This window comes from Colobus angolensis, unplaced genomic scaffold (genome assembly GCF_000951035.1).
Source record: "Colobus angolensis palliatus isolate OR3802 unplaced genomic scaffold, Cang.pa_1.0 Scaffold337, whole genome shotgun sequence".
In the NCBI taxonomy this organism is placed as follows: domain Eukaryota; kingdom Metazoa; phylum Chordata; class Mammalia; order Primates; family Cercopithecidae; genus Colobus; species Colobus angolensis.
Genome location: NW_012116677.1, coordinates 386,571 through 411,343, shown reverse-complemented (window position 1 = coordinate 411,343; position 24,773 = coordinate 386,571). Strand labels below are relative to the sequence as shown.

Here is a 24,773-nt window from a genome sequence, read left to right as displayed (position 1 = left end):
TGTTGAATATTGGCCCCCACTCTCTTCTGGCTTCTAGAGTTTCTGCTGAGAGATCCGCTGTTAGTCTGATGGGCTTCCCTTTGTGGTAACCCGACCTTTCTCTCTGGCTGCCCTTAACAGTTTTTCCTTCATTTCAACTTTGGTGAATCTGACAATTATGTGTCTTGGAGTTGCTCTTCTCGAGGAGTATATTTGTTGCGTTCACTTTATTTCCTGAATTAGAATGTTGGCCTGCCTTGCTAGGTTGAGGAAGTTCTCCTGGATAATATCCTGCAGAGTGTTTTCCAACTTGATTCCATTCTCCCCATCACTTTCAGGTACACCAATCAGATATAGATTTCGTCTTTTCACATAGTCCCATATTTCTTGGAGGCTTTGTTCATTTCTTTTTACTCTTTTTTCTCTAAACTTCTTTTCTCACTTCATTTCATTTATTTGATCTTCAATCACTGATACCCTTTCTTCCAGTTGATTGAGTCGGTTACTGAAGCTTATGCGTTTGTCATGTAGTTCTCGTGTCATGGTTTTCATCTCTATCAAGTTGTTTAAGGACTTGTCTACATTGGTTATTCTAGTTAGCCATTCGTCAAATCTTTTTTCAAGGTTTTTAGTTTCTTTGCGCTGGGTTCGTCCTTCTTCCTTTAGCTCGGAGAAGTTTGATCGTCTGTAGCCTTCTTCTCTCAACTCGTCAAAGTCATTCTCCATCCAGCTTTGTTCTATTGCTGGTGAGGAACTGTGTTCCTTTGGAGGGGGAGAGGCGTTCTAATTTTAGAATTTTCAGCTTTTCTGCACTGCTTTTTCCCCATCTTTGTGGTTTTATCTGCATTTGGTCTTTGATGATAGTGACGTACAGATGGGTTTTTGGTGTGGATATCCTTTCTTTTTGTTAGTTTTCCTTCTAACAGTCAGGACCCTCAGTTACAGGTCTGTTGGAGTTTGCTAGAGGTCCACTCCAGACCCTGTTTGCCTGGGTATCAGCAGCAGAGGCTGCAGAAGAGTGAATATTGCTGAACAGCAAATGTTGCTGTCTGATCATTCCTCTGGAAGCTTCATCTCAGAGGTGTACCCGGCTGTGTGAAGTGTGAGGTATCAGTCTGCCCCTAGTGAGTGATGTCTCCCAATTAGGCTACTCGGGGGTCAGGGACCCACTTGAGCAGGCAGTCTGTCCATTCTCAGATCTCAAACTCCATGCTGGGAGAACCACTACTCTCTTCAAAGCTGTCAGACAGGGACATTAACATCTGCAGAGGTTTCTGCTGCCTTTTGTTTGGCTATGCCCTGTCCCCAGAGGTGGAGTCAACAGAGGCAGTCAGGCCTCCTTAAGCTGTGGCGGGCTCCACCCAGTTCGAGCTTCCTTGTTTACCTCAGCAATGGCGGGTACCCTTTCCCCAGCCTCGCTGCCGCCTTGCAGTTAGATCTCAGACTGCTGTGCTAGCAATGAGGGAGGCTCCCTGGGTGTTGGACCCTCTGAGCCAGGTGCGGGATATAATCTCCTGATGTGCTGTTTGCTAAGACCCTTGGTAAAGTGCAGTATTAGGGTGGGAGTGACCTGATTTTCCAGGTGTGTGTCACGGTTTCCCTTGTTTAGGAAAGGGAATTCCCTTCCCCCTTGCGCTTCCCAGGTGAGGCGATGCCTTGCCCTGCTTCGGCTCTCACTCCTTAGGCTGCACCCACTGTCCTGCACCTACTGTCCGACACGCCCCAGTGAGATGAACCCAGTACCTCAGTTGGAAATGCAGAAATCACCCACCTTCTGTGTCGCTCATGCTGGGAACTGGAGGTTGGAGCTGTTCCTATTCAGCCATCTTGGTGCCACCTCTCTCACAAATCTCCTTCATCTTTTATATTATTTGTCTAGTCTGTATTTTATTTATTTCTGTTATGATATTTGTTATTTCCTTTCTTGGACTAATTTTGGGTTTGCTTTGCTCTTGCTTTTTAGTTCCTTGAGATAACAACATTAGGTTGTATTTGAGGCCTTTTTTTCATATAGACATCTATTGCTATAAACTTCCTTCTTAGAACTGCTTTTGCTGTATCTCATAGGTTTTGGTAGCTGTGTTTCTGTTTTTATTTTTCTCAAGAAATTTTTAAATTTCTCTTTTAATTTCTTCGTTGACCCATTGCTTCTTCAAGAGCATGTTGTTTAATTTTCGTGTACTTGTGAATTTTTCAGAGTTCTTCCTGTTGTTGATTTCTGGTTTTATATCATTGTGGTTTGAGACAATACTTGATATTATTTCCATCTTTTTAAATTTGTTATGCTGTGTTTTATGGCTTAACATAGGATCTATCCTAGAGAATGTTTTATAGTCAATTAAGAAGAATGCGTATCTTCAGCTGTTGGATGGAATGTTCTGTATGTGTCTGTTCGGTTCATTTGGTCTGGAGTAGAGTTTAAATCTTACGTGTCTTTGTTGATTTTATATTAAATCTTACGTGTCTTTGTTGATTTTATATGTCAGAGTGATCTATCCATTGCCAAAAGTGGGGTGTTGAAGTCTCCTGTTATTTCATTACAGTCTATCTCTCCCTTCAGATCTATTAATATTTGCTTTATATATTTAAGTGATCCAATATTGAAAGCATATGTATTTACAATTGTTATATCTTCTTGCCGAGTTGATCTTTGTATCATTATGTAAAGACCTTCAGTGTCTCTTTTTACCACTTAAAGTCTATTTTATGTATTTAAGTATAGCTTATCCTGCTCTCTTGGTTTCCATTAGCATGGAATTTTTTTTTTCCTACCTTTACTTTCAGTCTGTGTGTACCCTTAAAGGTAAAGTGAGTCTCTTATAGACAGCATATACATTGGTCTTGTTTTCTTATCCATTAATCATTCTATGTCTTGTGATTGAAGAATTTAATCTATTTATATTTAAGTTAATTATTGATAGGCAAGGAGTTACAGGTACCATTTTCTTCATTGTTTTGTAGTTGTTTTGTAGATTCTTTCTTCCTCTCTTACTGTCTTCCTTTGTGTTTAAGTGATTTTCTCTAATAGTGTTTTTATTCCTTGTTTTTTGTTTTTAGTGAATCTATTATAGGTTTTTGCTTTGTATTTACAACAACGTTTATAAAAAACTTCTTATAACAGGCTATTTTAAGCTGATAACAACTTTACTCTGATCTCACACACACAGACACACACACGCACACACACAAACTCTGCACTTAAACTCTACTTTCCCCACCTCATATTTTCAATTTTGGTGTGGCAGTTTACATCTTTTAATATTGCATATCTTACAAAAAATTATTGTAGTGATTATTATTTTTAATAGTTTTGTCTTTTAACCTTTATGCTAAAGATATGAGATTTACACACCACCATTACAGTATTAGATTATTCTGAATATAACTGTGTACTTTTACTAGTAAATGTAATACTTTCAGATGTTTTTGTGTTATACATAAGGATCCTTTTCTTTCAGCTTGAACTTCCTTAGCCTTTCTTGTAAGACAGGTCTGATGGTGATGAGCTCCCTCAGATGTTGTTTGTCTGGAAGTCTTATCTCTCCTTCATTTCTGAAGAACAACTTTTCTTGGTACAGGATTCTTGATTGGCAATTTTTTTTTCTTGCAACAATTTAAATATATCATCCCATTATCTCCTGGCCTTTAAGGTTTCTGCTGAGAAGTCTGCAGCTAAGCGTATTGGAACTCCATTATGTGTTATTTGCTTCTTTCGCTACTTTCAGGATTCTCTCTTTGTCTTTAATCTTTATTTGCATTGAATGTGAAAAGATACCTTTGACCTTCTTGTACTTGAATATTTGTATCTTTCTCCCAGTTTGGAAAGTTTTCTGCTATTATTTCTTTAGATAATCTTTCTATCCCCTTTATCATCCTCTACTTTATTCCCGATAACACATATATTTGCTCTTTTGATGCCATCCCTTAAGTCCTGTAAGTTTTCATTTCTTTTCATTATTTTTTCTTTTTTACCTGTCTTCAAGCACACAGACTCTTTCTTCTGTTTCATCAGTTCTGCTATTGATGCTCTGTATTACATTTCTTATTTTGTTTATTGCATGTTCAGTCCAAGATCTCTCTTTGATTTTTTTTTACAATTAATTATTTTAATCTCTGTTAAATTTCTCATTCCAGTCACTTACTGTTTTCCTAATTTCATTGAATGGTTTCTCTGTTTTTTTGGTTTGTTTTGTTTTGAAGTTTCGTAGGCTTCCTTAAAACAGCTATTTTTGAATACTTTATCAGACCTTTCCTATATCTTCATTTCTTTAGGGCCAGTCACTGGCATCTTATTTTGTCTTTTTGGTGACATCATGTTTCCCAGATTGCTCTTCATCCTTGTGGTCATTCATCAATGCCTGAACATTAAAGAAGTAGATACTTATTTTAGTCTCCAGTCTGGCTTTGTCTGGGAATATCCTTCAACAATAAGCCTGTCCAGAGATTCTGGGCTGTTCATCTGGTGTCATCCCTAAGCCCTTGACAATGGTAGCACTATAGGGTGCCCTATGCCCAGGACTACCATGACTTGGCACAGTGCTGAGGCACACCTGAAACCCATGGCCACTGAGGCTTGCCCATCACTGGAATGTGATGAATGTCCTTGAAGCTGGCAGTTGGTGAGACCTGCCTGTTAACGTGGGTTATTTAGAGGCCAAGCCCAGTGTAGTTAGCCTGTGGTGATGCAGTCCACAACTTGAGTCCATTTCACAGGGAATACTGGTTCCCATGCCGCACCAGGATGGGTCTAAGACTTAGTCCATGCATTCTGGCCTAGAGTCAGAGGCTGTGGGGGTCTGTCTATTGCTGGGTTTTACTGTGGTAGGCATGGTATTGGGGTCTAAGACAAAGTCCTATGCTTACTTACCCCTGTTTCCCACAAGCAGATAGTATCACTCTCCATGCTGTGCTGCCTGGAGTTGTGGAAGGGGTAATGCGAGTAAGCTATAGTCAGGTACTATGATGTCTCATCTGGTTTCATTAGCTCTTGTGAAGCTTTTACATGAATAGTTCAAATTGATGTTTCTGCAGGGGGACAATCACTAGAGAGTCCTTTTGCACCCTCTTGCTTCTTTCTCCTTCCATGTAGTAATTGAGAGCATTAGGCAGTTATTTAAGCTGATATCATGAAAGACTTGTCAGGGTTTCAGTGTTCTCACCCTGTAAATTGGGAATATTGTCTACCTAAAATTCAGTTGTAAGGGTAAAACACAGGTAAATAAAGAGGAGTATTGTACCTGCTAAATAATAGGCGTACCATAAATGGTAACTGTTTTTATTATATATTGTTGCTTTAGTAATAGTATCTTTACTATAACTTTTTTTAAGTATAGGTATACACTTTTGATATATGTATAGTTATTTCTAAATTATGTGGAAATTCTGTTGTGAGTCAATATGTTTAATAAAGTAAAATCTCTTAATTTTTGGATAAAAATCACATTTTTTCCCCTCATACCTTGCAAACTCCCTGAGGTATGTTAACCACCCTCTGGAGACCATTGCCATAGAGTACAGAACAAGTGCCTTCCAGGAAACTTCACAAAGTAACAGGTTTTGGCACAAGAAAAGAAAAAACATCTTCAATTTTTGAGCCCACAAGTGATTTGATAACAGCATTGCTTTAGAAAGATTAATATGATATTAACTTGCAGGATGGATTAGAGGAAAAAGCCTAAAATTTAAAAAGTAGGTATTCTGATGTTTACTATTTTAGTTACTGGTTTTATCAGTCACCCTATGAGTCTATTCTTTATTCTTTTCTGTCCCTCATCCCAACTATTAATTCTTCCTTCTCAATTTTTTTTTTATCTGTCATCCCTTCCAGCCTCACTGTTGGGGTTATCTCTTTATTTAATTACTCTAACATCCTTTTAATTTTTCCCAAACTCAAATCCCAGTGGAAAATTCTCAGTAGTTCCCCAGTATTTTCAGGTTATTAAAACTGAATGCCTTTGTCTTTTGAGTGTAAGACTTTACTAAGCAGTGCCTTCTAGATTACCAGCTTTATGTCTTACAACTTTACCATTTTTTCCCCTGACTTTGGACTACTTAACAGTCTTTAAATATACCATGTTCCCTCATCCTTTCATTCTGCTGCATAGACTGTTACATTTGCTTTAGCATACCCTTCTTCTTCTTCCTGTCCTAGCGGCTTCTTAGCTTTTAAGACTCTTCTGTCTTGAATTCCTCCAGTCTAGCTTAGATGCTCCCAGAATATCCTGTGCTCAATTGTATTGTAAGGTACTGTGATGATCACTTCACGGAATGAAAGAAAAATCATTTACAACAATACGGCACAGTGGTTTCTAATTGATGTAGTCTAGGTTCAGTTATTCACTAGCCAAGAGACCTTGATCAAATTATTTAGCTTTTCTAAGTGTTTTGTTTTTGTGTAGTAATGCCTATCTCATCATATTCCTATTGTGCTGAGGATATGCAATAACATTTGTATAACACTTAGCACATTATCTGGTACAGCAAATGTTGACATTCAGTAAATGCTGTATGTCAGTATTGTTAATTATTATGCTGGTACTTGTTTGACAGTAAAATGATCTGCCTTATGATGTAGTCTCTGCATCAACATAGGTATTCACTTAGTGACTAGATATGTATCTTTCCTGGGGCAACAAAAGGAGCACATATTAATATAAGGGAACTGGATTTGCCATCATCCTATCCCAAGTCCACAAAATTCTCTTCCCCTATCAAAATCTTTTCCAACCCTGCCTTAAATGCCACTTTTAAGACATCGTATCTTAAAGTAGCCTGTTCCTCAAGACTTTCATAATAATGTTTAACATACCACTCTTTATGATAAGCATTTATGTTCATAAAATGGGGTTCTTAGATAATTACCTAGCACAGTGTGTGACATAGTAAGCACTTAATAAATGGTAGATCCCTCCCTTCCTTAATCTGTTATTTGAACTTCATTCCATAGGCATTGGAAAGATTTTGACAGTTTTTGAACCCACAAATGATTTGATCATGATGTTGCTTTAGAAATATAATATGAAGGCCAGGTGTGGTGGCTGACATCTGCAATCCCAGCACTTTGGGAGGCCAAGGCGGGTAGATCACCTGAGGTCGGGAGTTCAATACCAGCCTGACCAACATGGAGAAACCCTGTCTCTACTAAAAATACAAAATTAGTCGGGCGTGGTGGCACATGCCTGTAATCCCAGGTATTCGGGAGGCTGAGGCAGGAGAATCACTTGAACCTGGGAGGTGGAGTTTGCTGTAAGCCAAGATCATGCCATTGCACTCCAGCCTGGGCAACAAGAGTGAAACTCCATCTCAAACAAAAAAGAAAGATTAATATGAGTTCAAGACCAGCCTGACCAACATTGAGAAACCCTGTCTCTACTAAAAGTACAAAATTAGCCGGGCATGGTGGCGCATGTCTGTAATTCCAGCTACTTCGGAGGCTGAGGCAGGAGAATTGCTTGAACCTGGGAAGCAGAGGTTACGGTGAGCCGAGATCATGCCATTGCACTGCAGCCTGGGCAAGAAGAGTGAAAACTCCATCTCAAAAAAAAAAAGAAATATTAATATGACATTAAGTTGAATGGATTGGAGGAAGAAACCCTAAGGACAAGACAAAAGTTAATGCACTGGTTCAATATTCATACCTCATTCAACACTTCCCAGTTCATATTTGGAAAGGAATGTGGTATACTGGGAAGAACATAGGTTTTGTAGCTAGGTGTCCTGATAAAACAAATGTGAATAAGCCCATCACAGTCTAGCAGTTTATAATTTTTCCAGGGGGACCAGTGAAATACTAGTTGAAAACTGTTTTGTATTTTTTCTTCATCACCCCACCCCCATATCATTGTGCAAATTGTTGCACATGTAGCATCAGAAAACACAGATGAGGGAATGTTATACTTTTAAACATGTATAGGAATTAATCTAGGAACTTACTGAATATCTTTGTTCCAGGTGCTCTCATATGGATTATTTCATTTGCTTTTTCACAATAAAAAACTCTAAGTAAATGACGTTAACTCTGTTTAACAGGTAAGAAGAATGAAATGAAGTGGTTAAATCATTATTCATAAGGGACAAAAGAAAGATGAGTGTTTAAAACCCAAGTCTGCCGAATATAAGTTTAATATTTAACCCACTATACTGCTGTTGCCATGAGGTAGTTAAATGCATGTACCCATTTCTGGCCCAAGTTAGTCTAAAGGGAAAGTAAGCCAAGTATAGTATCCATAGATTATTAGCATATATCCATTTTGACCTCAGGGCTTTTATTTGTGTGTATGTGTATGTGTATACATACACATACATATGTGTGCTGCATGACAAGGCCATAAGGAGGGCTTATTACAAGGAGTTCCGTAAGTTGGTAGAATACTCTCATGTGACTCTGGAACACACGTTATGTGTATGAAAAAATGTTTAACTATAAAGAGAAGGGATATATATATATACACACATATATACATATACACATAAATGTAATGCATATACACACATATGTATATATACACATATGTATATGCATATACACACATATGTGTATATATACACATCCATATATACACATACACACACACACTCTCCCATCTAACCTTTGGGGGAAAAAAAATAGTTTGTTTTTTTTTTTTTGAGACAAAGCCTCACTTTGTCACCTAGCCTGAGTGCAGTGGTGCCATTTCGGCTCACTGTAACCTCTGCCTCCCGGGTTCAAGCAATTCTCTATCTCAGCCTCCTGAGTAGCTGGGATTACAGGCACCTGCCACCATGCCTGGCTAATTATTTTGTATTTTTATCAGAGATAGGGTTTCACCATCTTGGCCAGGCTGGTCTTGAACTCCTGACTTTGTGATTAGCCTACTTTGGCCTCCCCAAGTGCTGGGATTACAGGCGTAAGCCACCACACCTGGCCAACAAATCACTATTTAAACTTCAGTATTAGCCGTGACGACAAATGGATTTTGTTGATATGCATGATCATGATTCCCAAATGATTAGTTACTGGTTTTACACTTATCCCAAGCTTCTTATCAAAATTATTATCAGGAAGTAAACCCGTCAACTTATTTAGCCCAAAGCTTCTCAAACTTGCATGAGCATACAGATTACCTAGGGATCTTGTTAAAATGAAGATGATTTTCAGTAGGATTGGGGTGGGGCCTGGAAGTCTGCATGTCTGACTGTTTCAGGTGATGCTCACACTACTGAGCCTGCACACTACACCTTTGGAGTACAAGTGTAGAATTTTAATTTTTGTCCCAAATACATAATTATTTATTTAAAGGTAAAACTACAGTGTGCAAACTATTTATGGTCTGTGCTTTTTTACACTTAGCCTTTATCCCTGTTTTCTGCATAAGTTTCATAATTATGATTTATATAAATCATAAAATTAATATGACATTAGGAATATACACCTATTCTCAGTTATTTCCCCATTCTAAATAATGCTGGATAGAATTCCTCTGGGCATATAACTTTTGCTATTTAATTATTTCCTTAAGATAAATTCCTGGCCACGTGCGGTGGCTCAGGCCTGTAATCCCAGCACTTTGGGAGGCTGAGGCAGGCAGATCACCAGGTCAGGAGATCGAGACCATCCTGGCTAACACAGTGAAACCCCATCTCTACTAAAAATACAAAAACTTAGCCGGGCATGGTGGTGGGCGCCTGTAGTCCCAGCTACTGGGGAGGCTGAGGCAGGAGAATGGCGTGAACCTGGGAAGCAGAGCTTGCAGTGAGCCGAGATCGCACCACTGCACTCTAGCCTGGGCGACAGAGCGAGACTTCATCTCAACAACAACAACAACAACAAAAAAAGATAAATTCACAGGAGCAAGTACCAGGTCAGGGGGTAAGAATATCTTTGCTGTTTAATGGGTAAAGTTTTGCAAGATGAAAAGAGTTCTAGAGATGGATAGCGATGAGAGTTGCACATGAATGTACTTAATGCCATTGAGTACCATTAAAAATGGTTATGATGGTAAATTTTATGTTGTGTGTATGAAAAACTTTTTAACTCTAAAGATAAGGGAGACACCAGCAGAGTCGGGCACCGCTAGGCTGGCATCTGGAAGTCCAAAGTCTGGACCCTAGCAGTGCAAGAACATCTGTTACCCTGTCTTCTCACATCCCCGCCGGAAGTGTAGGAAGAGAGCAAGCAGATTTGAGCCTATCTGCTTTCAAGCTGGTGATCGTGATGAAACTCAGAAACAAAAATGAAAAGCCAGGTAAAAGTTCCAAGGGCTGTAAGAAGCCTGCAAAATGAAATGGGAAGAAAGCAACCTCCAAAGTGCCCTCTGCTCCTCAGTTTGTTCATTCCAATGATCATGCCAATCAAGAGGCTGAATTAAAGAAGAAGAGAGTTGAGGAGATGAGGGAGAAGCAAACTGCCCAGGAACAAGAAAGACAAAAACACAGGTCTATCAAGAGCTACTGTGAGGATATCCTAACACGCCAGGAGGAGTTTGAGTGTAAGGAGGAAGTTTTGCAGGAATTAAATATGTTTCCTCAGCTGGATGACAAGGCCACGAGGAAGGCTTATTACAAGGAGTTCCATAAGGTGGTAGAATACTCTGATGTGATTCTGGAAGTCCTGGATGCCAGAGACCCATTAGGCTGCTGCTGCTTCCAAATGGAGGAAGCTGTCCTATGGGCAGAAGGCAACAAGAAGCTGGTCCTGGTCTTGAACAAGATTGACCTGGACCCCAAGGAGGTTGTGAAGTGGCTGGATTACCTTCGGAAAGAGTTGCCAACTGTGGCTTTCAAGGCCAGGACCCAGCATCAGGTCAGCTTTGGAGCTGAAAACCTCATGAGGGTTCTGGGGAACTATTGCCACCTTTGTGAAGTGCGCACCCACATCAGTATGGGTGTTGTGGGCCTTCCCAATGTTGGGAAGAGCAGCCTGATTAATAGCCTGAAGCACAGCCATGCATGCCCTGTGGGAGCCATTCCTGGGGTCAGGAAATTCATGCAGGAGGTCTACCTGGACCAGCTCCGAGGTGGACACCGTTCTGCGTAGTTGCATCCACGTGCAGAGGCTGGCAGACCCGGTAACGCCAGTGGAGACCATCTTGCAGAGCTGCAACCTGGAGATTTCCAACTATTACCACCTCTCTGGGTACCAGACCACTGAGCACTTTCTGATGGCAGTGGCGCACCATTTGGGGAAGAAGAGAGACTTATGCAGTCAGGAGCAGGCAGCCAAAGCTGTCCTAGCTGACTGGATGAGCGGGAAGATCAGCTTCTATAACCACCACCACCCACTCACACTCTGCCTGCCTGTCTGAGCACTGAGATCATTAAGGAAATGACCAAGGTCTTTCACATCGAGAATACCGAGCAGGTCAATGAAGACACCATGGAATGCTTGGCCACTGGAGAATCTGATGAGGTGTTGGGTGACATGGTCCCACTCAAAATGGAGATCAAGTTGCTCCATTATCCAATGATGAAAATAGCAGATGTCATTGAAAATAAAGCCACCAAGTATAAGATCGGAGATCTCACTGGGTGTTGCACCAATCCGAATCGTCATCAGAAGGGGTGGGGCTAAACTCAATGTGGATGACCACCCTAAAAACAGCAGTGAAGTGGATGTGTGCCCAGTGGACTGCTGCCCAGTACTGCGGAGGATCATGGAAATGGACTCCCTATAACAGGGCCAGGCTCTGGCATCCTCCCTAAAGAATAAGAAGAATACACAGAAATGTGCAGATAAAATCGCCAGGGAGCTGTCTGATTCCATGATGTCTGCAGTCAACCTCTCTGGCAATGTTGATGGCGGTGTTGATGACTAACTGTCTGATCTCACTTCCCTTCCGATCCAAGCACCAGTTCCAATGGGACGGGGGATTACCAGTGAAATAGTTTGGTTCTCCTTGAAGCATCTGCGCATTAAAAGAACCCTTCCACAATTATGTTTCTTTCTTGCCACTGTTCTCTGCACTCTCTCCAGGAAAAAGAGCCCCAAGAGACTGGAGCTGACAAACTCAATACCCTTTATTTAACCCCTACTCTGTTTTATAACAGAAATAAAAGAAGTATCAGCAGAAAAAAAAAAAAGAAAAGAACATAACCTCCCCCCCAGAAAAAAATACCATTCTTTTGAAAAGAATGATTTTTGGGGGTATTACCCCCAAAAAATATTCTTGGGGGATATTCTTTTGAAGCAATATTATTCTTTTGAAAAGAAAGCATTAATAAACCATTTGCCCTTTTAGAAAGAGGAACCACATTACACTGCTACCAACATGTTTACCTCGCTTGTACCAGTATTTAATGTCTTAACGTTTTTTAAATTTTTTGCTAAATGCTCTAAAATGATTCTTCAAGGTTGAAGTCTGTATTTTATTTCTATTAAGATTGAAAAGTAAACATTTACCCTTGTGGATTTTTACTATTTGTATTTCCTCTTTTGTTAAATGTACATTCATGTCATTGGCCCTTGTTCTGTCAACATTGAACATTCTCCTTAAATTTAAAAGAGCCCTTTTTATAGCATAATATTTTAAGTATTTCTCCTAGTCTTTGTTGTCTTTTAAATTCAGATTTAAGAGATGAGTAACTTTATGATTTTAATCCTACAGGTGAACTATGGAAAAGTTTGTAATAACAGTAAAAAAGGATTGAAATTCACTGTCTCCTGTGGCTGCAGTTCAGAATTTGTTTTTGTACCATATGGTAGCACCATTGCTGTTTATACAGTTTACTCGGGAGAACAGATAACTATGCTTAAGGGACATTATAAAACTGTTGACTGCTGTGTATTTCAGTCAAATTTCCAGGTAAGAATGATACAGGAATTTAAAATGTTCAGCTAGCTAGCTTGCCATACCAGTTATATGTAAAAGAATAAATTATGATTTCATTCTGAGGAGTTATACTTTTAATCCACATTTGTAGTAGGATTTATTTAATAGAGACTAGCACAGTCTAGATTTTTAGATGGCATATAATACATGAATGAATCGATATAATACTGTGCAACTTGATTGGTATGAATTCTCTTTCTTTTGCATATGACCTTCATTGATTTAACAATTGAAAACCTGTGGTGAATTAAAATAATTTCTTGCAAACAATCTTTTGGGTAAGAAATGAAATACAGGCATTTAATTATGAAATATAATTTGTATATGTTGGTTTATGTGTGTGTGAATGATCTATTCTTATTTTCTATCAATGGCTAATAAAGGGAGGTTTTGAAGTTAATACAACCTATATAATTTCTTAAATACACTGACTTTTGTTTTACATCCAGACCTTTTCACATCACCAATGGAGCAGATCATTTTTCATTTTTTCAGAGAACATTTGTACAAATTACCTCATGTGCTCCTTTAAATGAGTCTAACATTGCAAGATAGTTGGTATTTTCCCTGTTTTGTAGGTAAGGAAAAGGAAACTCATGTAAGTTAAATACTGATAGAATGAAAATTATGGATTATTAGAGCTCCAGGAGACTATCACTTTGTGAATCTCCTATTCATTCATTCTTTAATACTGATTGCCTAATTTGTGCCTGACACTGTGCTGTAAGATATATAAACCTGATTTTTTAGCCAGTATATACCATTATGGCAGTATTCATTATTAAAATATTTAAATATTGATGTATCCTACTGGCTGGTAAACAGCTGCTGCACCAAGCCCCCCAAGTGACCACCAGCCTCAGCCCCTTCCCTGGGACCTCTTAGACCTCACCTTAACCCAGCAACTAAAAGAGGACCTACAAGACCCTACTCCAACCCTATGGCCATTATCTCTTACTAGTCAATAAGAAGGTGTATACCAGTTGTTAAACATTTTTAGTGTTGTAAGAGAAGAAAACTACAGCACCAGAGAGGTGACATGACTTGCCCCTAACCTGCAAGTAGTTATTGATAACACATGTATTTGTATTCAAAGAAATTATTAAAATATTGTCCCTCTTTTCTTGTCTAAGGTTACGTAGAGACACAGCCGAAATTTCATCCCAGGTACTCTGACCACAAATTATTTATTTCCACCAAATTGGAGCTTATCTAATACATGTGCCTAGAATGGATTAAAATCGTGCCAATGGTTGGGCACAGTGGCTCCTACCTGTAATCCCAGCACTTTGGGAGGTCGAAGGATCACTTGAGCCCAGGAGTTCCAGGCCAGCCTAAGTAACAGAATGAGGCCCTGTATTTACAGAAAATAAAAAAATCAGCCAGGTGTGATGGTGTATGCCTGTAGTCCCAGCTGTGCAGGAGGCTGAAGCAAGAGGATCGCTTGAGCCCAGGAGATTGAGTGAGCTGTGTTCACAGCACTGCACTCCAACATGGGCAAGAGAATAGAAATCCATGAATCTAGGCTGGGATAAGTAAGTAAATTAATAAATTGAAAATTTGATGAGGATGAGATATTTACATAATCTCAATGTATGACCCTACAAAATATGAAGTACAAAACTAAAAAGATTAATTTTAACCTGAAGAAGCCTGGCACACATCACCTTCATCAAATATTCTAAGTTAGCATCCCAGTTATGGGACATCACTTCTGTGATATTCCTGGCCAGATTGGATCACTCAGATTTAATCATGAGGAAACATAAGACAATCCAAATGTGAAGGACATTCTACAAAGTAACTGGTATATATATCTTCAAAATTGTCAAGGTCAGAAAAGCCAGAGACTGAAGAACTGTTCCAGCTTGAAAACTGAAGAGACTTGACAACTAAGTGCAGGATGTTTTTTAACTGGCCCCTTTTGCTATAAAGGACAGTATTGGAACAAATGAAACATGAATGGGGTCTTTAGATGGTGGTAGTAATATGAATTTTCTGATTTTGTTGGTTACTTTGTCACTACAAAGGAAAGTACCCTTGTTCACAGGAAAAATACACTGAATTATTCAAGAGTAATAAGGCCTAATGTTGGCAACTTACTCTCATATGACTCGGGGAAAAAAAGTCTTTTGGATTGCAGTTGTAACTTATATTTTGCGCTTACTTTTTAAGAAAATCTTACTGCCCAAACGAACTCCTCCATCTATCACAGACACTTCAAGGCTTAATGTAAATCCTTCTATCTCAGTGTTCTTTATTAGTCATTCTAATTTAAATGTTGCTGCTTTCAATATCTCTTTCTTGAACATCTACAGAATATCCTGTATGTCTTCACTGGGTGTGTTAATACTTATTGTGAATTGCCCTATAAGCTTATCTGACCAAGTTATCTTGGGTATTACCTGGCCTTCTCAGGGAAATAAAATTACTCAAGGGCACTGAACATACATATTTTTGCATCAGCTAGTTTGTGTAGCCATATAGTATAGATTTTGTAATACGGTCAACAAAATTTTGTTTTATTTAGGAAATTTGATAATGTATATCTAACAATTTTTTAAATCTACATTTTCTATAAATATATAATCTTATTTTCCCTTTTCCCACATCCTTAAATAAAAAACACAGTTATACCATGCCTCATATTGTTTTTGAGATGTACAATAATAAAAACAAATTGTATAAAACAGCAGAGGAAAAAGCCAATATAACATATTTCTTTGATTTTTGTGGGGGAGGGGCGTGAGCATTGTTCAGCCATAAGCAAACAGCATATCCATAGACACTGACATAGGCTGTGCATCACCCCAAGCTTCCCCTTATGAAGTAAACTTATCAACAGGCATGGAATATACATCTTCAAGCTCTTCTGTTGAATTGCAGCCAGTTAGGCAGCTGTAAGTTAAATAAAACTTTTTGAGAACTTGGCCTGTTTTAGAAGCTCATATGGTTTCTTCACTGAAGTCTTTATTGAAGCTCAGTTATTTGGACACAGAAAGACAAACTCTTTCTTTCTCTGACATTAAAAATATATGGATACTATAATTGATAATACTGCTAGGATTTGGGGTGTATTTGTAAAATTTTCACACCATTAGTAAGCTTGACAAATCCTAATACTATTTTTAAATACAAAACAAAGCTTGACTAACAAAGAAACAAAGGAAAAAGAGCATCGGCCTAGTTTCTTTAGGGAGTAGAAATAGCATTAATCTAATTACTGTGACCTAATTATTTCAAAAATGGTATAATTCATTTCAGTTTGGTATCAGCTCTTGATCCACAATATCATCTTTGCCTTCTGTGTTGTAGGAACTTTACAGTGGTAGCAGAGACTGCAATATTCTGGCTTGGGTTCCATCCTTATACGAACCAGTTCCTGATGATGATGAGGTAAACATTATTTTCACAAATTGTATAGTGACTTCTAAATCATAAGAAATAATGTTTTGTTCCTTTATATGAGAGAGACTTGAAAGCATTTCTTGCCAGTGGCATGCACCTATCTCAAGTACTTGGGAGACTGAGCCAAGATGATCACTTGAGCCTGGAAAGCAAGACCAGCCTGGACAATGTAGTGAGACCCCATCTCAAAACAACAACAACAAAAAAACATTTCTTGGCATTTTCTGTAAAAATAATTTGACTGTTTTAATACATTTTGAAAATTCAGAGAAATATAAAAAGAACATAAAATTCCTCAAATCAAATTAATCAATATTAACATTTTGACTTGTTTCATAACTTTTTTCCTATGCGTATGTTTTTGTTTTTTGTTGTTGTTGTTGTTGTTATTGTTGTTGTTGTTGTTGTTGTTGAGACGGAGTCTCGCTCTATCGCCCAGGCTGGAGTGCAGTGGCCGGATCTCAGCTCACTGCAAGCTCCGCCTCCCGGGTTTACGCCATTCTCCTGCCTCAGCCTCCCGAGTAGCTGGGACTACAGGCGCCTGCCACCTCGCCCGGCTAGTTTTTTGTATTTTTTTTAGAGACGGGGTTTCACTGTGTCAGCCAGGATGGTCTCGATCTCCTGACCTCGTGATCCGCCCGTCTCGGTCTCCCAAAGTGCTGGGATTACAGGCTTGAGCCACCGCGCCCAGCCGCCTATGTTTTTTAACATAGTTGGACATTCAACTTGGTATCTTACTTTTCTCATCAATATTATACAATAAACCTTTTTTCATGTCATTAATAACTATGTGTAAGCATTTCTAATGATATATTATTCTGTCATTGATAAAACACAATTTAAATATTTACCTCGTTGGAGGCATTTCTGTTGATTATTGTAAATATCAAGGTAAATATCTGTTAAAAAATTGTTAATATTTCTGACTATGTCTTTAGATAGATTCCTAGAAGTGGAATTATCTCTTAAATTATTATATATGACTTCTTTCTTTTCTTTTCTTTTTTTTTTTTTTTTTTGAGATGGAGTCTCACTCTGTCACCCAGGCTGGAGTGCAAAGGCGCAATCTCGGCTCACTGCAACTTCTGCCTCCTGGCCTCAAGTGTTCCACCTGCCTTGGCCTCCCAAAGTGCTGGGATTACAGGCATGAGCCACCACTCCCAGCGGACATTTTTAAGACTTTATTCTCATGTCAAATTTTACCAGTTTACACCCCTAACAGCAGTCTGACAGTGCCTTTCATAGAAAATAAATCAGTATAAACATGACAGTGTGAATAAAGACCTTAAAAACGCAGTAGGTAAACAAAGATGAACAAGACCATTGTCCCTGACCTAAAGTAATAGCCTCTGTATTTTTTTTTAGCTTTTGCATCAAGCAGTTGGAAGATACAGGCTATTTAAAGGTGGTTTCTGTCCCACCAAGGTTTATTCTCCTAAGCACTCTTAATCATCCTCATTTATCTTAATTTCTACAATATAAAAAATCCAAAAGCAATGTCTAAAAACAATGTTTATATATATATGTGTGTATTTTTTTAATTTGGAAATATAGATAATATAGTTAGAAATACCTTAAGGTAATCTTAACCAAATCATAGTAAAAGCATCTTAAATGGAGGTGAAGGAAAACTTACTGGTAAATCACTTTTGACGTTCAGAAAACATTTTTCATATACTGTGTTTAGTTCCTTCATAAAACTAGGACTATGTCAAAAAACACATGAAAATATAATTTGTATAGAGGTAGTTGATAGCATCTCAGAGCTATTGACAATATGTATTTCATACCTAAATTTTCAACTGCTAGGGTTTACTGCAGTGCAAACCTGTGAATTATTTTCTTTTGTCCTTAATCCAAAGAAAGAGAAAAAAATACACTTTGATAAATCTTTAAGTAGCCAGCCAATGCCATATGCATACTTCCAGATTTTATCACATGTCTAATTTGGTTTATTGTGGCTTAACTTTAGCATACAGCTGCTTTTGATGTCAGAATATTCTTCTGTATAAAGCTTAGTATGGTCAAATAATTAGATTTAGCCATTTATTTTACATTTCATTATGTAATTATTGTGTCCTGCTCTTTGGGAATTGCTGTATACATTAAAACCAAGTTATAACACTGTAAGCCATGTTAGGAAGTTAACATTTTATTTACCAAATGAAAACATTAAAAATGAATGAAAAATAAATCTATAGTGACTTATGTATAGAAAAGGATGTTAGAAGAATACTAAATTGTTTAATTCATAAAGATAATATGTGGCCAGGTGTGGTGGCTCACATCTGTAATCTCAGCACTTTGAGAGGCTAAGGTGGGAGAATCACTTGAGTCCAGGAGTCCAAGACCAGCCTGGGCAACATAGAAAGACCCCATCTCTACAAAAAATAAACAAAATTAGCCAGGTTTGGTGGCTTTCACCTCTAGTTCCAGCTACTTAAGAGGGTGAGGTTGGAGGATCACTTGAGCCCAAGAGTTCAAGGCTGCAGTGAGCCACAATTGCACCACTATACTCAAAGCCTGGGTGACAAAGTGAGACCTTGACTCAAAGGAAAAAAAGATAATATGTGACTGATGGTTTATTTCCTTGTTATGTCATATAGTGATAGTTTGAACTCTTTGTGTAAACAAACTTGTATATATGAGAAATTAAGCAAAACAAGTTAGAAAATCACAGAGATATACAAAAATCAAGTTGACCTTTGTATTTGTTTTAGTGCTATAAAACCTTACCTTTTAAAATGTCATGTTCATATATTTAAAGATAGCAGTCATTCTCATACTAATATAAAATGGTATGTGCTAAGGTTATTCCCGTAAAATTTTAGCTTGAAACATTCCTGTAAATATATATTCCTGTGAATATATGAATGTGATCATAATGCAGATCCCAGTAGAACAGTCTGTCCAGAAGACCCCATTCCTTACATGTATGTTTATAATTTAAGCCATGTTTAAAAGTGCTTTTATCCCAACTATAAAATAAGTATATTTATTTGATATTTATTTCCCAAGGAGGCAGTGTACCACACTACAAAACAAAAAAACACACACACGTATACATACACATACTTAGTCTTTAGCTTCAGGAAACTGGGTTTGAATCCCAGTTCTGCCATTTATTATACTTACAACCTGGGACAAGCTCATGATATTTCCAAACATCAGAATTGTCTAATCAAACTTATTCTTAGGTTTCCTTTCAAATGCATTCTTCAGATGAGAGTTACCTCCCCATCAACCAAGATATAATCCCTTAGGGGTGTTTCTCCTGATATCCAAAGTAGAAGATGAATTTAATTCTGTTTAAAGAAAGGAAGAACACTGGATGATAGGGACAGGATTTGTGGTCTTTAACTATAAATCCATTTATTTAATTGGCAGACTCTTTTATTATATTTTGAGGAATCTGGCTTCCTTTTGACCCTAAAAGCTGGTCTGGTCAAGACAAGCCTATCTATAACTCCTAATTACCTTTTCCTGCCTGAGATCTCTAGGGCGGGTTTATTCAGTTTACACGTGACCTCTCACTAAGAATCTTACTTTGTTTTGACATTCACACAATATATAACTGTTTTACATACCACTTGTGTCGATGTACTTGCTAACAAACAACCCTGAGACTTGCCACTAATTACCAGTCAGAAATTTGAAAGTTATCAAGAAATATCCTTGTAGATGTTAAGTTTGGTTCTATTTCTTCTCTAAACTCATAACTAGGTCCCGCCTAAACTCATGCTTCATTATTTCTATAACATTGACACTATCTGTCAGTAGAACTGACAACCTGGTGAGATAGAGATGAGTATGTTCAAGCACAGACTGGATGTCCACTAGGAGGAGATGTAGAGAAAACTGAAATAATAGCAGTGACACTTGATCAGTGGGTCTCAAATGGTAATGTGTACCATATCCATCTACCACATTTTTACTGCAGCTTTATCATACTACCAGTATAATATTTTATTTGTGATTGTTTTGGCAATAAAATATATTTCTAAAATACTGTAATGCATTCATATATCATTGTTTCACTGAAAAGTGAAATAATTTTATGCAACTGATTATGATTTTCATTTGTTTCTTTGCTTACCATACAAAAATAACATATAATGAAGTGTAATTTTGCTTTTCTGTTGAGTTTTCAACTGAAATTAAAATTTTTAATAGGTTACACACTAGGTTTCCACAGTAGGATTAGGAAGCATGGCCCTTGTGTGGCTTATCCACCTAGGGACGTGTGTGTGTGTGTTTTCCCAGGGCTATTTTTGGTAGCTATCAAAGGCAAAGTTAAAGGCTTCTAGAGACAGAGTAGGGAAGAGTAGTCAGCTAACCCCTAATGACAAGATGTCTTTCAATAAACTCTCACTAAATAACGTAATTTAATAGTTAAACTGAAAACCCAAAAAGACAGAAAATTCAGTAAATGTTTGGATGAAAGAATAAATGAACAGACTTCAGTATACAACTGTTGCAAATAAGTGGACTGTGGCTAGAAATCGGTGAGTAGTTAGCTGAGGTTTAATAATAGTTTCATGGCCGGGAGCCGTGGCTCACGCCTGTAATCCCAACACTTTGGGAGGCCAAGGCTGGTGGATCACGAGGTCTGGAGTTCGAGACCAGCCTGGCCAATATGGTGAAACCCCATCTCTACTAAAAATACAAAAATTCACCGGGTGTGGTGGCACGCACCTGTGGTCCCAGCTACTCAGGAGACTGAGGCAGAAGACTCGCTTGAACCTGGGAGGGAGAGGTTGCAGTGAGCCGAGATCATGCCACTGTACTCCAGCCTGGGTGACAGAATGAGACTCCACCTCAAATAATAATAATAATAATAATAATAATAATAATTTTGTATCTGGACATTTGGAGTATAGCCGACATTAGGTTTAATAATGTAATCTGTTTAACAATAAAGAATGCCTAAATTAGTATATTATTTTCCAACTATTCTAGCTGATACTTGGGAAATTTACTGGGAACACTTAACTTTTTCTACTGTTTTCATTGTTCGAATTGTAAGATTCACAGTTATATTCATCAAAAGGAAAATAAACACTCTCAGACATGTAGTAGGGGTTACCCTTAAAAAAATTTCTATAAGTTATAAAAGGCAGTACATCTAAAATAATTTAACAGTAGTCTCAATGCTAATACAGCATTGGAATTGGAATCTGAATAAAATTGTAGCAGTTGTAAAAGTTGCACAAAAAGAAGCAAACCTGGCTCATAATACCCAGTTACTTTAAAAATGAGACCAAATAAGCCCTTTTAGTTATTTGCAAGAGAATCAGAAGTAGCTATTCAGTTTTCCCCAAAATGAACTGATTTGAAATACCACAGATGATTAAAATTTCTCTAGTTGCTAATCACCTTTTTGTTGTTTTAAATAAATATCATCTAGATAGATGTTATCCTTCAGACAAATCCCTGAGGGAAACCCATGTGCTGATTATAAACATGTTACCATTTCTGACCTGTTTTGCATGTTTTACTGAAGTGCCCTACCAACCTATAAAAATAAGTAAATAAATATCACTACTTACAAATAAGTACATAAATATCACTACTTAATAACCCACATTATTTTTGGACTAAAAATGGTATTGTTCAGCTTGAATACCTTATTCTCCATATTTGGGTATTTGTTTATTTATAAAAGTTATTTTCATCTAAACAATTAAAGAGTTGCCAACATTGATATTTTGGGCTGTCAGGTCAGACTGTACACCTGGAGTCCAGCTTTAGCCCATGGATATCAGAGTGCCACTTTCTCCAGGTAATTCCAAAGAGTTGTTGAGAAATACCTTGAGAAATAGCAGCATCATAATATATGTATGTATGTATGTATGTATGTATGTATGTATGTTTGTATGTATTTGTGAGGTGATTAAAGGAAACGGTGTTTGGGTAAAGTCTGGTAGTGTCTGTTTAAAATGAAGTTACATTATCTTATATTGTATATGGGTTGTTTCTTATATTATTTTTGTTCTGAAATTAAGTTTTACATTTTCTTCCAAAATAATGTAATTGCTATTTATCTGCTATATTTCATAACTTTATTATGAACCTAAAATTATGAAGTAGAAAAAACAGAATCTTCCTTTTTCTTTTTCTCTTTTGTTTTTAGACTACAACAAAATCACAATTAAATCCGGCCTTTGAAGATGCCTGGAGCAGCAGTGATGAAGAAGGATGAATATCACCTTTAGTACCTTTGTGTCTCTGCTGAAACTTTTTAAATGAGACCGTATGTTTTTTTTTCAACTGTACAGTCTATTCCTAACAGCTAAATTAGCCCTAAATGTGGGTAATTTTTTTCCTCATGTTTTAAAATGAGGTTAATATTTGCATAAAATTCTAAAACAGGCTTCTGTATAGTTTATTTAGTCAAAATGTGTTCCTTGATCCCAGATGCTGTGGTCTGGGGAAGCCCTCATTGCTACAGTGACACAAGTCATTGTACCTCAATTGTGACCTTCAGCAGATTTTATGAACTATAAGATGCAGTCTCAGAGAATCAGCAAGTGGAGGCCACCAGTATTGACTTTCTCTTACTTGCTATACTGTCGGCCTGCTCATTTCCACTTTCAAGAATGATTTTGCCAAGAATAATTATATCAAAAATAGTAGTTGAAATGGTAACATCAAAATTATTTTATTCTTTCTTCTTCATATATTCACATTTTTCAGTCGTTTCAGTTAATTAACCATGCTTTATGTTAAACATTTTTGGGATCAATGTCTCCTACAATCCAAAATGTGCATCACAGGAGGCTTTTAACTTTGTGAAAATCCCATGTTTGCTTTATTTTATTTTAATGTCAGAAGGCAGTTTGCACTAATGCTTGAACTCTTTTCTTTATGAAACTCATTAAGATATGACCAAATCCTGCCTCATTAATTCAAGCAGAAAATATCCTGGCAGGGAATCTGGCTTAAATATGAAATGTTGTAACAAAATTTCTATGTTACTGTCTCCTGTGTCAACCCACAAGTGATTATCATGAAGGTAATCTTAATATTCCCTTCCTGATCCTTACCAGCAGTAGACTAGTAAATGAGGCTTTTATGAGCTTGAATACCAAAAGTATACAGTTGTTGAGGGTTTTTTTGTTTTGTTTTGTTTTGTTTTCTGAGATGGAGTTTCACTCTGTCACCCAGGCTGGAGTGCAGTGTTGTCATCTCGGCTCACTACAACCTTCACCTCCCAGGTTCAAGCAATTCTTCTGCCTCAGCCTCCCAAGTAGATGGGATTACAGGCTCCCGCCACGGTGCCTGGCTAATTTTTTGTATCTTTAGTAGAGATGGTGTTTCACCATGTTGGCCAGGCTGGTCGCGAACTACTGACCTCAAATGATCCACCCGCCTCGGCCTCTCCAAGTGCTGGGATTACAGGCGTGAGCCACTTCACCCGGCCAGTTGTTGAGTTTTTAAGTGTATAAGGGTTAGACCTCATATCAGACTTTTCCAGCTAAATGTTTTCCAAGCACCTGCTTTTACAATTGATTTTTTTTCAATTGACAGATAAAATTGTATGTATTTACCATGTACAACATACTGTGTTGAAGCATGTATACATCATAGAATGACTAAATCTAGCTAACATATGCTTTACCTCACATAGTGACCATTTTTGTGGTAAGAACACTTTACATCCATTCTCTTATCATTTTTCAAAATTAATTGTAATCTTGTAACTATAGTTACTATGTTGTGCAATAGGTCTCTTGCACTAATTTCCCCTATTTAACTGAAATTTTGTATCCTTTAACCAATGTCTCTCCAACCACCCTAGCTCCTGGTAACCACCATTCTACTCTCTACTTCTATGAGATCAGCTTTGTGTATATGTACCACATTTTCTTTATCCATTCAACCATTGATAGATGCTTAGGTTGATGCTATATCCTAGGTATTGTGAATAATGCTGCAATGGACCTGGTAGTGCAGATATCTCTTTGACATACTGATTTCATATCCTTTGGATATAAGCCCAGTAGTAGGATTGCTGGATCATATGTAGTTCTATTTTTAACTTTTTGCAGAACCTCCATACTGTCTTCCATAATGGCTGTACTAATTGACATTCCTACCAAGAATATGCAAGAATTCCTTTTTCTCCACATCCTTGCGAACACTTGTTATCTTTTGTCTTATTGATAATAGCCGTTCTAACAGGTGTTAGGTGATATCTCATTGTTGTTTTAATTTGCATTTCCCTGATGACTGCTGATGTTGATAATTTTTTCACATATCTGCTGGCCATTTGCATGTCTTCTTTTGAGAACTGTCTTTTCAGGTTCTTTGCCCATTTTTAAATGGGTCGTTTTCCTGCTATTGAGTTGAGTTCCTTATGTATTTTGGATATTAACTCCTTATCAGATCTATAGTTTATAAATATTTTTTCTCCATTCTGTAGGTTGTCTCTTCACCCTATTGTTTCCTTTGCTGTGCAGAAGCTTTTTAGTTTCATGTAATTTCATTTCTGTACTTGTGCTTTTGTTACTGTGCTGTTGAGATCATATCAAGCTGGGATTACAGGCATGCGCCACCATGCCCGGCTTATTTTGTATT

General features: G+C 37.6%; 1 protein-coding gene and 1 pseudogene across 4 annotated transcripts in view; both read left to right on the top strand.

The window, feature by feature from the left end:
• Positions 1-23,175, top strand: part of ERCC8 (excision repair cross-complementation group 8) — an 82,358-nt gene extending 59,183 nt beyond the window's left edge. For all 4 annotated transcript variants that reach the window (XM_011952203.1, XM_011952199.1, XM_011952201.1 and 1 more), the window contains 3 exons: positions 12,561-12,758; positions 16,101-16,181; positions 22,327-23,175. In XM_011952203.1, coding sequence (XP_011807593.1) covers positions 12,561-12,758; positions 16,101-16,181; positions 22,327-22,395 — 348 coding nt within the window. In that variant the 3' untranslated portion in view covers positions 22,396-23,175. The remainder of the gene's footprint in view (positions 1-12,560; positions 12,759-16,100; positions 16,182-22,326) is intronic.
• Positions 10,092-11,771, top strand: LOC105519036 (annotated as a pseudogene).
• Positions 23,176-24,773: the final 1,598 nt, after the last annotated feature.